General features: G+C 40.7%; 1 protein-coding gene across 6 annotated transcripts in view; it reads right to left on the reverse strand.

The window, feature by feature from the left end:
* CACNA2D1 (calcium voltage-gated channel auxiliary subunit alpha2delta 1) overlaps positions 1-16,817 on the reverse strand; it is a 658,833-nt gene that overhangs the window by 39,052 nt on the left and 602,964 nt on the right. For all 6 annotated transcript variants that reach the window (XM_039518654.1, XM_039518644.1, XM_039518662.1 and 3 more), the window contains 6 exons: positions 13,667-13,751; positions 13,295-13,357; positions 7,377-7,480; positions 5,766-5,852; positions 5,308-5,375; positions 1,916-1,954 (listed from right to left, as the gene is read on the reverse strand). In XM_039518654.1, the coding sequence (XP_039374588.1) occupies positions 1,916-1,954; positions 5,308-5,375; positions 5,766-5,852; positions 7,377-7,480; positions 13,295-13,357; positions 13,667-13,751 (446 nt within the window). The remainder of the gene's footprint in view (positions 1-1,915; positions 1,955-5,307; positions 5,376-5,765; positions 5,853-7,376; positions 7,481-13,294; positions 13,358-13,666; positions 13,752-16,817) is intronic.

Raw genomic sequence — 16,817 nt, forward strand, 5'->3', positions numbered from 1 at the left:
CAGTTCCACACAGAGCTAAGAGCCATTTTCTCTGCTGCTGTCCCAGTGGCATGGGTGGATTCCTGCACGTGCCAGGTACTGGGGTCAGGAAGTCCATTGATTAACTATGGAGCAGTGTTTCTCAAACTGGGGTCCGCACACAGACACCTGGGGGTCCCCAAGGGTACTCCGGGGATCCGCGGGCCCTGCTGATCAACTCCTTCCCCTCTCTCCCTCAACTTCTCCCCCTCCCTCCCAGTGCCTCCTGCATGCTGGGGAACAGCTGTTCAGTGGTGTGCAGGAGGTGCTGGGAGGGAGGGGCAGGAGCCAGAAAGAGGTGGGGAGAAGAGGGACAAGGATGGAGTGGGGACGGGCAGAGGTGGGCTGGGGGTGGGGCCTTGGGGGAAGGGGTGGAGTGGGGGCGAGGCCTGGCGCTGAGCGGGGATTTGAGGTTTAAAACATTTAAAATTCAAATGGGGATCCTCAGGTTGCTAAAATTTCAGAACTGCTGCTATAGAGCATACACTGATCTTCCTATTGCCCGAGGATGCGGTGCTGCTGCCTGGGCCTGACAATTAGTCATAAGTCCCACACCCAATACTCATTCTCCCAACCCCACAAAAGAACTCACAGATGTCCCGATTGAGGAAGGCGCTTCAGCACATGAGAAAATTCGGAGTTCCTGACAACATTAGGGCTCCTGAAGCTTAAAATCACCACCCATCAGTGCTTCTAGGGCCACATGCCCCGAAATCCTGGCTCAGCAGGGGATGGAGGGAAGGAAGGCAGTGGAAAGTCTAGTATCCCCACATGCTGGAGGGTGGTGTGTGCATTATGGTGGATTTAAGGATATCGTCTGTCTCTCTCCCTCAAATTATTTGATAATACAGAATCCAAATTAGGCAGAATCCAAACTAAACATTAATATAACATGAATGTGTAACACCAACAGATCACGATCACCAGTATCGAACCTGAGACCTCTGAAGCTTAGCGCATGAGCCTCTACTGCTGTAGTGAGCAACCTGTGGCTCATGGGGCTTCCCACAGCTCCCATTGGCTGGGAATGGCGAACCGCGGCCACTGGTCGCTGCAGGCGGCTGTGCCTGTGGACAGTCAATGTAAACAAACTGTCTCGCGGCCCAGCAGCGGATTAACCATGATGGGCTGCTTGTGGCTGCAGGCTGCCCACCACTGCTCTACTGCATGGGCTAAAAGCCACATAGCTCTTAGCTAAGGCTGTAGCAGACTCATTCATCTCTAAGTGGTCTCGGTGCCACTAGAGGGGACAGAACACCACACCCAGGATGTGTGTTGGTTACACATGCTCAACATAGGTTTCCCTGCCTTCCCTCCTACTAAAATGTACAGGATGTATGTGAAAGAGATACAATAAGACAGAGGAGAAACTAATTATGATCTAATATTCACTAGGTGAAACATTGTGCATCTGTTTTTGCTTTCCACCTCTTCACATTCCTTCACCTCTTCTTTTTGTCTCTCTTCTCAATTTCTCTTATTTTCCCACTCTCTCTTTTTTTGCTCCCTCTCCTTTCTCTTCACCTCTTTCTTTAAAAAGTTTCATCATCTTTTCTCTCCTCACCTTCTTTTTCATGACTCCCCCATTTCCTACTGCTCTCTCCGATATTATGTTCTTTCTTCTTTTTCGCTCCCCTTTAGTTCTTATAGTCTCATTTCAAGGACTCCCTTGCCTATGACTTCATTTCATTTTCTCACAATAGCATCCCTCTCAGAATCCTCACCTCTCTCTTCCTAGACACGGAAGACTGTCAACTCTCTGCTAACACTGCTTCTGTTTTTAACTTGCAGAAAGTAATTGGGTATAGCAGTGGTCACAAGTTTTGATGGCCCCAAAGAACAAACAAAGGGGACCCTTCCCTCTCTGCAGGGTATTTATTACTAAGTTTATTCTTACCATACTGTTTCTTTCACAGCCACAAAGTTCACTGTTGCACTGGAAAACAGAAGAAGAATAATCTTTAGAGAATGGTTTCTTAGAAAGTCTGTTCTATTACGTGATATTCATTAACTCATGAGTATAAACAGTTGGATTCAAGACAAACCCAGGTGTTTTTTGTGTGTGCCTGGCTGTCCGCTGAAGGGTTTTATACTGGTACTCATTACCATGGTATCTGAGTGCATTGCATTTGCCACTGGGGGTCAAAACTCTGCTCAGGGTAGATTGATTGATTGATTTATAGATTTTATTAATTCCCTCTTTGTTTCTTTTGGTTGGTAGTGGTTTATATACACACACACACACACACACGGGCTGTTGATTAATCACAGTTAACTCGCGCGATTCACTCAAAAAAATTCATTGTGATTAATCACACTGTTAAAACAATAGAATACCGATTGAAATTTATTAAATATTTTTGGACTTTTTTTACATTTTCAAAGATATTGGTTTCTATTACAACACAGAATACAAAGTGTACAGTGCTTATTTTATATTATTATATTTTATTACAAATTTTACTGTAAAAATGATGAGAAATAGTATTTTTCAATTCACCTCATACAAGTACTGTAGTGCAATCTCTTCATTGTGAAAATGTAACATACAAATGTAGATTTTTTTTGTTACATAACTGCACTCAAAAACAAAACAATGTAAAACTTTAGAGCCTACAAGTCCACTCAGTCCTACTTCTTGTTCAGCCAATTGCTAAGACAAAAAAGTTTGTTTACATTTACAGGAGATACTGCTGCCTGCTTCTTATTTACAATGTCACCTGAAAGTGAGAACAGGCTTTGCACGGTATTTACGTGCCAGATATTCTAAACATTCCTATGCCCCTTCATGCTTCAGCCACCATTCCAAAGATCATGCTTCCATGCTGATGATGCTTGTTAAAAAAATGCATTAATTACATTAGTGACTGAACTCCTTGGGGGAGAATTGTATGTCTCCTGTTCTGTTTTACCTGAATTCTGCCATATATTTCATGTTATAGCAGTCTCGGATGATGACCCAGCACATTTGTTTTAAGAACACTTTAACAGCAGATTTGACAAAATGGAAGAAGGTAACAATGTGAGATTTCTAAAAAAAGCTACAGCACTCGACCCAAGGTTTAAGAATCTGAAATGCCTTCCAAAATCTGAGAGGGACGAGGTGTGGAGCGTGCTCTCAGAAGTCTTAAAAGAACAATACTCCGATGCAGAAACTACAGAACCCAAACCACCAAAACAGAAAATCAACCGTCTGCTGGGGGGCATCTGAATCAGATGCTGAAAATGAACATGCGTTGCTCCACTCTGCTTTGGATCGTCATCAGCATGGATGCATGTCCTCTGGAATGGTGGTTGAAGCATGAAGGGAAATATGAATCTTTAGCGCATCTGGCACATAAATATCTTGCGACGCTGACTACAACAGTGCCATGCTCTCACTTTCAGGTGACATTGTAAACAAGAAGCAGGCAGCATTATCTCCTGCAAATGTAACCAAATTTGTTTGTCTGAGCGATTGGCTGAAGTAGGACTGAGTGGACTTGTAGGCTCTAAAGTTTTACATTGTTTTTTTTTTTTTAATGCAGTTATATTTTGTACATAATTCTACATTTGTAAATTCAACTTTCATGATAAAGAGATTGCTCTACAGCACTTGTATTAGGTGAATTGAAAAAGACTATTTCTTTTGGTTTTTACAGTGCAAATATATGTAATAAAATAAATATAAAGTGAGCACTGTACACTTTGTATTCTGTGTTGTAACTGAAATCAATATATTTGAAAATGCAGAAAACATCAAAATATGTAAATAAATATTATTAACAGTGCGATTAATCATGATTAATTGTTTTTAATCACTTGACAGCCTGTGTGTGTGTGTGTGTGTGTGTGTGTATATACATACACAAAACACAATACACAATAGAAGGAAGAAAGGGTGTGGGAGTGTGTGAGAGAGAAAGAGAGAGAGATGGTGGGCACAGAAGCTACCAAAACCGAAAAGTGGTGAACATCCTTGATCTATGAATAGAGTTAAAGTGAAAAACTGGCATGTTCCTATGTATTTTTTCCCCAGCTATATAAAAAATACATAGGAACATATCAGTTTTTCACTTTAACTCTGTTCAGAGATCAAGGAGGTTCACCGAGGTTCACCACTCTTCAATTTTGGTAGTTTCTGTGCCAACTCTCTCTCTCTCTCTCTCTCTCTCTCTCCCTCCCTTCTGTTGTGTGTTGGGCTACTCAGCTCCCAGACCACACTGCAGCCTCTTTTGCACTCACTGACACCCACAAGTCGACTTTCTTTTTCAGACAAGCAGCTTCCTTCACCTCATGTTGATGTGTTGGGACATGGAGCTGCTCTCCGCACTCAGCTTACCAGTAGAGCCACAGCTCTGATAGTACTAGCATGCCAGACATGAATCTGGGTTCCCACCAACTGTGGCTCATTGAGCCTGTTTGCTCCTCAACTACTTCTTGTCCCTCCCCTTCCCTAGTGTGTCAGATCCTCCCTTTACTTTTCCTTCTAGCTGCCACTAATTTTCTCCCCGTCTCATTCAACTCCTTTAAAAATTCCCATTCAATTCCTGCCAGGGGAAGGGTCCCAGAACTCGGGCTGTAGCCCAGCCTGAACGTCTATGCCACAATTAGGGTACGTCCATACTACCTGCCCCGTCGGGGGGTAGGACGATTCTCGAGAGTTCTTCGATATATCGCGCTCTCTCTACATATAATATCGAAACGCGCCCCCTCCGCCGACCTCCACCACACCTCCACCACCGCGAAGCGGGGCGGGAGGAGGGACCGGACGGGAGCCCGCGCCGATCCGACGGGACTAGAACTATTTCGTACTTCAGGTATTCGAGCTCGTTCAGCTACGCGCTGAACTTCGTAGAACCCTGCCCTCCCTAGTAGACCAGGCCTTTAACAGCCTTGAAGCCTGAGTTCTGGAAGCCTGAGTCAGCTGGCACTGGCCAGCCACGGGTGTCCCTGATTTTCTGAGAGTTTTGGCTCATTGTAAAAACACAATACTGTCTCTAGTGGCTGACATATGCCGTTGTTATGCATTTTCTTTTCTCCATTGTTACTATTGAATCTGGAGACATATTCTAACCTTCAACACAAGACATGTATAAGTGTGTAACTGAAAAAATACAGCTGCTTTTTAATAGATGCATTTTGTGTTTTGAAATGCTTTAAACACCACCACCAGTCAGCAACTGTGGACCTTTGTGAAGTTGTAATACAAACTTCCCCCTGCCTGCACGGAAGGGGGAAGCACTGGTTTGTGCTCATAGCTTAGAGAAAAAGCAAATGAAGTTCAACAGAAGTCAATCAATTCCTTACCAGGCTCTTGGTTGTGGTTTTGGTGAAATTTTCCATCCAGCTGATTGCATCAATTTTTATTCCAACAACTAAAACAAAGAAACAAAGAAACAAACAAACCAGGAAATTCTATTTAGCAAAATGAAAGGAAACAACAACAAAAGGCAAGAGCCTAAAACAGATGAAAAATTCACCATAAAAGTCTAACTTCTGAAGCTGATAAACTAAAAGAAATCATTTTTCTGACCAGTCATCTGTCCTCCAAGGCCCTTCATTATTCTAATCAACGAAATATCTTTACTAACACACTATCAGCTCTTTGGCTAGATTTTCACCAGCAAAATTTAAAAAAGCCTCGTGAAGAAAAATTTTAGAAGACAGACTGCTTTGAAATTTCAGTTGGATTTCTTATGGACGTTCGTGATGGGCAACAACAAAAGAACTTGTGTATTTAGAGTGCTAGCACCATTCCATCTCACCTGCAGGTTTAAGAAGTTTTCCACCAATGGTTATTTCCACAGCCTTGCTCACCATAATGCCTGTTTCATAGCTACTGGCATCACTTTCTGAGAGTACGGGAAAAAACAAAAGGTTAAAAAGAGTGATGTGATCTTTTCCGATTCCTGGCCCTAAATAAAGAAGTCCTACCCCTCAACTCAATTTCAATCAAGAAATTAAATATTTAACTGGCAACCATCATCCCCAAACCCAAATCTGTATATGAAAATGTTGTACTTACTAATTGTACTTGATGGTTACCCCCAGCTATGCTTAGAATCATGAACAATCAGAGGAAAATATATTTTGCTCTTCTTTATTTACTTTGTACATTTGACAGCTCTGTGTGTACAGTCAGTTCCACTGTTCTGTGTAGTTAGTCTGATTCTGCAAACGCGGCCGTGAGCAGCCCCGTGAAATGTAGAATAGGGGCCATAGATTGTATGGTCATTAAATAGAGCCCAGGCAGTCTTCTAGTCACCGGACAGCGCGCAGCCCACTAACAACACTCAGTAAATGATGACTGGTACTGTGACAGGCTAACCTGCAGGCAGCACTGTTTAATATGGAAAATGAAGTAACAAAAAAAAATGTCCTGAGAGCTTTCAAAGGATTCCTAAAAGCTTTTGAAGCAGACCATTTTACTACCTGGCTAGTACTTTTGGAAAACTGCAATAATAAATATGTATATGAAATAATTGTAGATGAAATAAAATACCCCCTCTAAGAGGGAAGAGTATCTCATTCACAGCAGCATCTGCTTTCAGAGGAGCATTACAAGGTTAATGTGTCTCGGTGATGGACCTCTTCTCATCAACCAGTTTATTATTGTGGATATTTAGGTTTTAAATATTACAAAAGGTCACAGAAACCATTTCAGCAGAATAATATTGATCTGTAAAATAATTCAAACTCAAAGGTTTGAAGTGTTAAATAAATCAGTGGCACAGTCTGGGCTCCATGCAGAAGAGAAGCTCTCAGGACCACACAGTTCTGTGACTGCACTTATCCAAGCTCATTTTGGAAAAAAATAAATAGTGTGGTGTTAAAGCAGTCGTGAAACTTCAGGCCTGCCTGGCCACTTTGCACCTCCCTTTGGGCCTGGTTCCCCCATGGATGGCTAGAGCCAACACTGATGAGATCTAGGGAACTCAGCTATATACAATTGCTCTTGGATCCCCTCTCCGATGTCAATACATGGAACTGAGGCTCTTGCAGACAGTATGATACACGGTCACTGTAGTTTCCTTCACACAAGAAACTCTGCATTTGAGAAACCTACAGAAACCTTTCAAGCCCAGTTAATTAACAAAATATATAACCAACATGCATTTTAGCCTGTTAGTCACTGGGAGAAACAATGCAGAGCACATCACTTTACTGGGATGGATGACTGATTGTGATGACAGTTTCCAAACCTGACTGACATTTATTTTAGAGCTGCTTCCCCAAGGACCCGGCAGACTCTATTGGAATGTCTGTTCTGAACTATGCAACTTTAAATAGCAAACTCAACTGGAAAGGAGGAAAACATCCACAAATGTTGATATTGTGCCAGTCTCCTCTGGAATTTCAAAGTAGTAATGACTTACTGTTGTAGTATGGAGCTGTGAAGATATAGTTGTCATTATCCAAGCTCCGTTTATAGAAACTGACTTCATAAGTTTCAGGATTTTCTGTCCAATCATCTCCTGCCCTATACATGGCAGGGGGGGAGGTCATAAAAAAGAAAGTCTGTCAGATTTTCACTTTGAGCTGCAAGGCAGAGGTTTTTTTCCCCCACTTAATATAAATGTCTTGATTGGGAAACTCATGAGCTCCTTTTATTACAATGTATTTGAGCCTATCCTCACGAAAGTCTGAGCTTTCAACAACTTAAATTACAAACCGCAATGAGAAAAACAAAACCAAACAGACCATAGAATGGAGAAAGGGTTCCCCAGAACAACATGGACCAGGTTCAGAATTGTTATAAGGACATTTTTCTGATTTTAAATCTATCACTGGGTTTATTTAAACCATAAAACCATAGACTTATTTTGCATGACATCCTTTATTCAAAAGCACGCAAGCAGCTTAACAGACTTAAGAGAGGGAGAGAGAAACTGAGCACTACAGGCATGAGAGGCAAATCCATTGGGGAACATATTCCATGACATTTTTAATGGGTAAAATATACAAAATAATCCCAGGAAAAAGATAAATTTGCCATATAAATTCATATTAATATAATCCCCCCCACATCCTAAATAACTGAAGATAAGAATTGCATGATATGGTATGAAATGTTATCACTTTCATGTGTCCTCTATACTATCTGTTAATGTTGCATCATTCCCCTTTACATTCTGGGAGTACTTGTGAGTACTTTAGAGTGTTCATGATTTTCAAGCTTGCCAGCCAAATGAATGTTGAGCTATTAGATGTTAAGTGGCCAGATGGCTTTTAGAAGGACATCACTTTACTGCTATACTGTGCTAAGAAGAAGCTTTGATTACTATGACCTGCTCCTGCTTCACACTCAGTAGGAATTCAATAACATTACAGACCAGTTTCAAATGGTGACATAGCTAAAATCTGCAGTTCAAAGAAAATCAAGGCACACATGAGATTTCACATGTATCAGTGCAGATTATTTCAGCAGGAAAAGTTGCTCTCAGATCAGCTGTCCGTCAGTCAGCGCATTGACATACTGACTAAAAGAAAGATCAGCTGACTTTTTAATTTTATTCACCCAAATTTGGGGCATCCATCGTGGGCCTAAGTATGTGTGTGTAAGCATTGTGCCCATGTTATTCTCCAGTTCCCACCTGTCTTCCATGGGAGCATATCTCCTTCAGAAACTTTGCTCCTAAACCCATTTGAGTCTCGGGAAGCTGCAAACTCAAATCAGGATTCAATTCAGTACTGACAGGGTCACCATTATCTAACTGCAAGACTGGGGGGGAGGGAAGTGATTCATAAAACATCACTTCCCTAGCTGTTCACCAATCATGGTGACCCAAACACAGTGGGTGTGCCTTCATGGGCAAAATGATGTTTCGACTGTGCTAGCTCAATTGAGTTAGCTTAACATGATTGAAAAGGCCCATTAAGATGCAAGCTAAGACATACGAAGCACTGTTAGCAGGCCATGTTTTAGCCTAGTTGGGAGCCTAGGCTGTAACACAGCCAGCTAGCATGGTCAGAGAGAGATAAAGGCTTCCACAGAGTTGCAACTGTGGGCTGGAAGGGGAGGGAAGGTACATTATATCTGCCTACAAAATATGAGCTATTTCAGTGGGTCTTCATTTGTTTTCATCCTCTTAGTGAGAAAAGTGGAGGGGATGACCTAACCCTATAACTTCATGGCCGAACCCTGAAGAAGACTGAAGACGAATGATAAATGTGAAGACCTCAATGCAGGCAACAACATTTATATGGATAGAAGAAGAATGCAGATACATATTAACACATTATAGTAAAGTGCTTTTTCTTTGTTCTCTTTGTTATGCTGTGATCTACTATGAAAGTACTGCTGGAATTCCATCACCTAATGGATACAGCACGATTATTTCAACTAGGTATAAACTGTGCTTGTATATGCATACGGTTCTCAGTATTTACTTCTAACAACAGTGTTGGGAGAGTAAATTTAAGCACAAACATTGCAAACAGTGAATTGTGTCATAATCAGTTTGTTGAAAAGAAACACAGATTTGTGAGTTTTTTAAACCTTTCCTACCTTTTCATCTACTGAGGATAAATACAGTACATACCATCCTCATAATCTTAACTGACCTATGGCCACTTTGGACTTCACAATTGTTAGATTGTGCTCACCACAGAGTGGACAGTACTGGGACTTGATCTTACAAACTCCCTGTGTTCAGATGGACTATTGCAATCATATGGAGCCCTAATGAATTGGGAATACACATAGGCAAAGATATCCATTTGATTGGTCAGTTTGTCTGTGTGGAGTTTGGAGGGGAAATCAGAGATTTAGTGAGAAAATAACTCCATAAGGATAACTTAAAGCAATGTCTCATTTACCATGTAGACAGTGTCTATGACCAGGGCTGCCCAGAGGATTCCGGGGGCCTGGGGTCTTTGGCAGTGGGGGGCCCCCGCTTCGGCGGTAAATCGGCGGTGGGGGGTCCTTCCGTTCTAGGACCTGCCGCCAAAGTGCCCCGAAGACCCGCGGCGGAGGCTCCCCACCGGCGAATTACCACCGAAGCGGGACCCACCGCCGAAGTGCAGCCGGGTCTTCGGCGGTAATTTGGCGGTGGGGGGCCCCCGCCACGGGTCTTCAGGGCACTTCGGCAGTGGGTCCCGGAACGGAAGGGCCCCCTGCCGCTGAATTACCGCCGAAGACCCGGCTGCACTTCGGCGGCGGGTCCCGCTTTGGCAGTAATTCGCTGGCGGGGGTTCATTTCACCCCAGAGCGGAAGGACCCCCCACTGGCGAAGCCCAGGAGAAGAAGCAGCTCCGGGGGCCCGGGCCCCGTGAGAGTTTTCCGGGGCCCCCAGAGCGAGTGAAGGATCCCGCTCCGGGGCCCCGAAAAACTCTCGGGGGGGTCCCTGTGGGGCCCAGGGCAAATTGCCCCTCTTGCCCCCCATTCTGGGCGGCCCTGTCTATGACATATGATTACCTCACCTAAAATATACAGGAAGGTGCAACTGAAAGACAACCTACATAATAGTATTTCTTATTATGTACAAAATATAATGGAAGGGCAGAACAGGTCGTGGTAGGGGAGTGGCACTATATGTGAAAGAAAGTGTAGAATCAAATGAAGCAAAAACCTTAAATGAACCAAACTGTACCATAGAATGTCTATGGATAGTAATTCCATGCTCTAATAGTAAGAATATAGCGATAGGGATATATTACTGACTACCTGACCAGGATGGTGATAGTGACTGTGAAATGCTCAGGGAGATTAGAGAGGATATTAAAATACCAAACTCAGTTAATAATGGGGGATTTCAACTATCCCCATACTGACCGGGTACATGTCACCTCATGCAAAGATAAAGTTTCTTGATACCTTAAATGACTGCTTTTTGGAGCAGCTAGTCCTGGTCCTACAAGAGGCGAGGCAATTCTTGATTTAGTCCTAAGTGGAGCACAGGATCTGGTCCAAGAGGTACCACTTGGTAATAGTGACCATAATATAATTAAATTTAATATCCTTGTGGCAGGGAAAAGACCACAGCAGCCCAACACTGTAGCATTTAATTTTAGAAAGGGAGACTACACAAAAATTAGGAGAAAAGTAACTTAAAGTGTACAGCGCCAAAAGTGAAATCCCCGCAAGCTGCATGGAAACTTTTTAAAAACACCATCATAGAGGATCAACTTAAATGTATATCCCAAATTAAAAAACATAGTAAGAGAACCAAAAAGGGCCACTGTGGCTAAATAACAAAGTAAATGAAGCAGTGAGAGGCAAAAAGGCATCCTTTAAAAAGTGGAAGTTAAATCCTAGTGAGGAACATAGAAGGGAGCATAAACTCTAGCAAACAAAATATAAAAATATAATTAGGAAGGCCAAAAAAATTGAAGAACAGCTAACCAAAGACTCAAAAAGTAATAGCAAAAAAATTGTTAAGTACATCAGAAGCAGAAAGCCTGCTAAAAAACAGTGGGCCCACTTGAGATGCTAAAGGAGCACTCAAGGGCTATAAGGTCATTGTGGAGACAATAACTGAATTATTTGCATCGGTCTTCCTGGCTGAGGATGTGAGGGAGATTCCCAAACCTGAACCATTCTTTTTAGGTGACAAATCTGAGGAACTGTCCCAGATTGAAGTGTCATTAGAGGAGGTTTTAGAACAAATTGATAAACTAAACAGTAATAAGTCACCAGGACCAGATGGTATTTACCCAAGAGTTCTGAAGGAACTACTGCAGAACTAACTGTAGTCTGTAATCTATCATTTAAATCAGCTTCTGTACCAAATGACTGGTGGATATCTAATGTGACACCAATTTTTAAAAAGGGCTCCACAGGTGATCTCAGAAATTATAGGTCAGTAAGCCTGACTTCAGTACCAGGCAAACTGGTTGAAACTATAGTAAAGAACAAAATTGTTAGACACACAGATGAACATAATTTGTTGGGGAAGAGTCAACATGTTTTTGGTAAAGGGAAATAATGCCTCACCAATCTACTATAATTCTTTGAGGGGGATCCAGTGGATATAGTGTACTTAGATTTTCAGAAAGCCTTTGACAAGGTCCCTCACCAAAGGCTCTTAAGCAAAGTAAGCTGCCATGAGATAAGAGGGAAGGTCCTCTCATGGATTCATAACTGTTTAAAAGATAGGAAACAAAGGGTAGGAATAAATAGTCAGTTTTCAGAATGGAGAGAGAAAAATAGTGGTGTCCCCCAGAGGTCTGTACCGGGCCCAGTTCTATTCAACATATTCATAAATAACCTGGAAAAAGAGTTAAACAGTGAGGTTGCCAAATTTGCAAATAATACAAAACTACTCAAGATAATTAAGTCCCAGGCAGACTGTGAAGAGCTACAAAAGGATCTCTCAAATCTGAGTGACTGGGCAACAAAATGGCAGATGAAATTCAGTGTTGATAAATGCAAAGTAATGCACATTGGAAAACATAATCCCAACTATACATATAACTATACATATACATCCATTCAATGTGCAGTGGCAGTCAAAAAATCAAACAGAATGTTAGGAATCATTAAGAAAGGGATAGATAATAAGACAGAAATTATCATATTGCCGCTATATAAATCCATAGTACACCCATATCTTGAATACTGCGTGCAGATGTGGTCACCCCATCTCAAAAAAGATATATTGGAATTGGAAAATGATAAGGGATATGGAATGGTTCCATATGAGGAGAGATTAATAAGACTGGGACTTTTCAGCTTGGAAAAGAGATGACTAAGGGGGGATAGGATTGAGGTCTATAAAATCATGACTGATGTGGAGAAAGTAAATAAGGAAGTGTTATTTACTCCTTCTCATAACACAAGAACTAGGGGTCACCAAATGACATTTATAGGCAGCAGGTTTAAAGCAAACAAAAGGAAGTATTGCTTCATACAACACAGTCAACCTGTGGAACTCTTTGCCAGAGGAGGTTGTGAAGGCCAAGACTATAGCAGGGTTCAAAAAAGAACTAGATAAATTCACAGAGGATAGGTCCATCAAGGGTTATTAGCCAGGATGGGCAAGAATGGTGTCCCTAGCATCTGTTTTCCAGAAGCTGGGAAAGACTGACAGAAAATGGATCACTTGATGATTACCTGTTCTGTTCATTGCCTCTGGGGCACCTGGCATTGGCCACTGTTGGAAGACAGGATATTGGGCTAGATGGACCTTTGGTCTGACGTAGTATGGCTGTTCTTATGTTCTTATATATCCTTGGGGTTACCAAAGGAATTTCAGTTGTATGCATAACATCCATTAATTGGATATTCCATTGATATGGCTTACAGGAATTATTTTCACATTCTGATCTTATTTGAAAATAAAATGACCCTTACCTTTTAGGGTAAACTCTAGTGATTCCACCGTCCGTAACCACAAATTGTGCAACAACTCCATTGCTATGACAAAAAGCAGAAGTTTAAATGAAAGCTAATTAGAACTATTACCAACTCCACCTTCACAATAGCCACCATTTAGGCACAGAATTATGAGAAAAATATACACATTTTCTAATCAACATTAAATACTGAAATATACATATCACATATGTAGTTTTATTTTTGACTTTGATATCTAATCACAAATTTGAATTTAACAGACCTTGGGTCTTGACATTCATAACAAAAATTACAAATACACCCAGTGACTACATAGTTAATAAAAAGATATGAAAATGATATGAAAAGATATGAAAAAAGAACACTCACAGAGATTGTTTACTCCAATAATTCTGGACTAGTTCATTTGTAAATCCTGCATCCAGCAAAACTCTAATGACCATATCAGTATTACCTAGCAAAAGAGACAACATGAGTCACCTGAAAACACATGACTTTGAGATCTGTAAATCTGTTAAACATGAAACTCTGAATTTCTTGATTCCTGCTACTTATTAATAAAAAACTATGTGATTTTTCAAAAAGTTGATTGATGCTGACAAGAAAATATGTTAATTTAATCAGAACCTTTAAACTAAAATTTTCAAACTCAAGCAGATAAAGTTAGGGTTGGTCTCCATTATGGGGAGATCCACACTGCTGCAATCGATGCAGCAGGGATTGATTTACCGGCTCTAATGAAGACCTGCTAAATCGATTGCAGAACACTCTCCTGTCAACCCTGGTACTCCAGCTCTCCAAGAAGAGTAAGGGAAGTTGACTGGAGAGTATCTTCCATCACTGCAGTGAAGACACTGGGATAACTCAACCTAAGATACATTGACTCCAGTTACATTATTCACATAGCTGGGGTAGCATAATTTAGGTCAATTTACCTCCATGGTGAAGACAAGCCCTTACACTACCAAATCAGAATACAGAAGACAACTTTTTCAAACTTGTCATTTTTAAAATTGGGCGCCTACATCTATTTTTAGGCAGCTTACTTGACGTGGCCCAAATTTCAGAGGTCTGAGTGCTCACCGCTTCCATTGAACACCCAGAACTCTCACTGAGGGCAACACCTCTGAAAATCAGGTGCCTAAATATTGTGGTGTTAAGTTTGAATGGTTAGAGCCACTACTCGGGGTGGCCACTGGGTGAACTTAGTAAGGAGGTAAGACTCTATGTAAACAAGAAATAAAGACAATCCTGCATTCACTCTGACCAGTGACCAGTGTCCTGGATCTCTGTAATCTCCACATATACAGCTTTGGGTGGCTTGGGCTAACTTTAGTTTTGCCAACATTACATTCTATAAAGCCACCCAGGTACCAAATTAATTATCCAGTCATTTAATGTGGAATGAATCCAGTTTTGTATCAAAGATGGAAGTTAACATACTGTGAAGAGCACATTTTCATTCAAATAGCTGACATCTCATTCTTCTCAGGACATGCAGTTATGCATTTTGTTTTGTTTTGTTTTCTCTCTCCTATGCAGGAAATTGCTGAAGTACCTTTCCCAGACCCAAAGAAGAGCTTTCTGTAGCTTGAAAGCTTGACTCTCTCACCAACAAAGCTTAGTTCAATAAAAGATATTACCTCCCCCACCTTGTCTTGCTTTACAAAGAATAAATAGAATTCAACTGCAGTATAAATCTGACAGTCAAGACCTTTCTTTATTTTTAAAATGCAACAAGCATTTTTCTTCCCTTCCTGTAAAAACTTACAGTGATAATCATGTTTTAAACAATTAGATTAGATGGGCCACATCTAAGGCTGTACCCTTGAAAAACTAGTCAGAGGTCAGTGCTTCTCAATCTCTTCTGTTTTGGAGACCACTTTGTAACAGAAAGTTCTTTACAATACCCTAGTGATTTAGGCAAATATTACAGTATCCAATTTTACAGCTGTGGAAAATAAAACAATGGCTGAACCAAAGCCCAATGAAGTAAACAGAAAGACTCTCAGGCCACTCAGTGAGGCAGCAGTTGAATTGGGATTAGAACTAGGGAGTTCTGACTCCCAATCTGAATTGCGCCGAACTCTGTGGTTTCACTGCAGAGGATATCACAACCTTTTTCTATGATATTGTTTCTTATGCTTCACGTTTCATTCTTACCTTTGGACTCAAATGAACTCAAAATGACCTGTGGTCAAAACCACCCAAGTTTTTCTGCATTTCACATTTAATCTGTTAATTCTCTACTACTCTTATGCAAAATCATAAATCAGGCTGTGAACCTTTGCAAAAAAGCTTTCAGTAAATCCACTTTAAAATCTGAATTTGTAATGAACTTTACTACAAACATCAACACAATCAACTTCTAGGCCATGCTCTAACCAGTAGATAGTACTGCTTCAATCCCATTTTAACAAATTACTTTAATCCTAATTAGGACATATTTACATTATCCTGTTTAGTTGCAATCCTTCACAACCTTATTCACCTAAGGGCTCCAGCTACTTGGCACTCACGGAATTAAATTTACAGAGGTGATTGTTTGCAGAATCCGGGATGGTAAGATCCAAGTCATTTGGACAGAGCCATACTAAGGTACATAACAAGGACAAGATATTTGATTAAAAGTAACCTGTCCAGCTGAAAATAAGGAGAAGAGATCAGGGACTGTGCTGAATATTACCAGGGCTAGTTCCTGCAGCCCATACTTGATCCAAATTTCCACCTAAGTCAAATGGGAGTTCTGAATATGACTCGATCAGTCCCTAAATGTTTAGCTGTAAAAAGTAATGAAAATTAAAGCTATGTCCTACATATGAATTAGATAACCTTATAGATGGTATTAGTTGTTCCCTTTTAAAGACAATTTTTTGTGAAGGATAATCTCCAAGAAGGATTATTACACATTACTTTAGTCAAAACCGTTATGTTAATCATTCAAGAGAGTACTTGTTTAAGTTACGGTTATGAAAAAAATAAAAATTAGGAAAACAAATTCAAATATCATTGTGAATTCAAATCTGAGAGCTGGCAGTAATTTGACAATGTGCTGTATGGTTTAATTACTCTCTAAGCCCTAGTGTGTACCATGCTGACACTAATGTGTCCTCAATACTCAATTATAAACTAATGTAGGCTATTAGCTTAGAGTTTTCATTTATTAAAATTTCTTTCTGGGTTAAGTCATTTGAGATGAATAATCTCATTTCTAAGACTGACTCTGGGGACACACTCAAAGTTACAGTCATACATTATACAACCATAATACATCATCCAATAAGACAAATGTGTGGACAATTAAGAAAATAAATTAGCCTTAAAGATAGTTACATTGTGAGAGGATTTCATATCTTGTTGCAGATTATTTTAGCTAGGTGGTCTAACAAAGTAAAGACATTTTTACTGGAGTTCCCTTTGGATGAAACAAGGACATGGTAGTGCTTAGAATCTGATATCTCCTCGGCTTTCATGATAATTGATCCCATATCATGACAGATCACAAGAAGTATATTTTTCT

This window comes from Mauremys reevesii, linkage group 1 (genome assembly GCF_016161935.1).
Source record: "Mauremys reevesii isolate NIE-2019 linkage group 1, ASM1616193v1, whole genome shotgun sequence".
Classification (NCBI taxonomy): domain Eukaryota; kingdom Metazoa; phylum Chordata; order Testudines; family Geoemydidae; genus Mauremys; species Mauremys reevesii.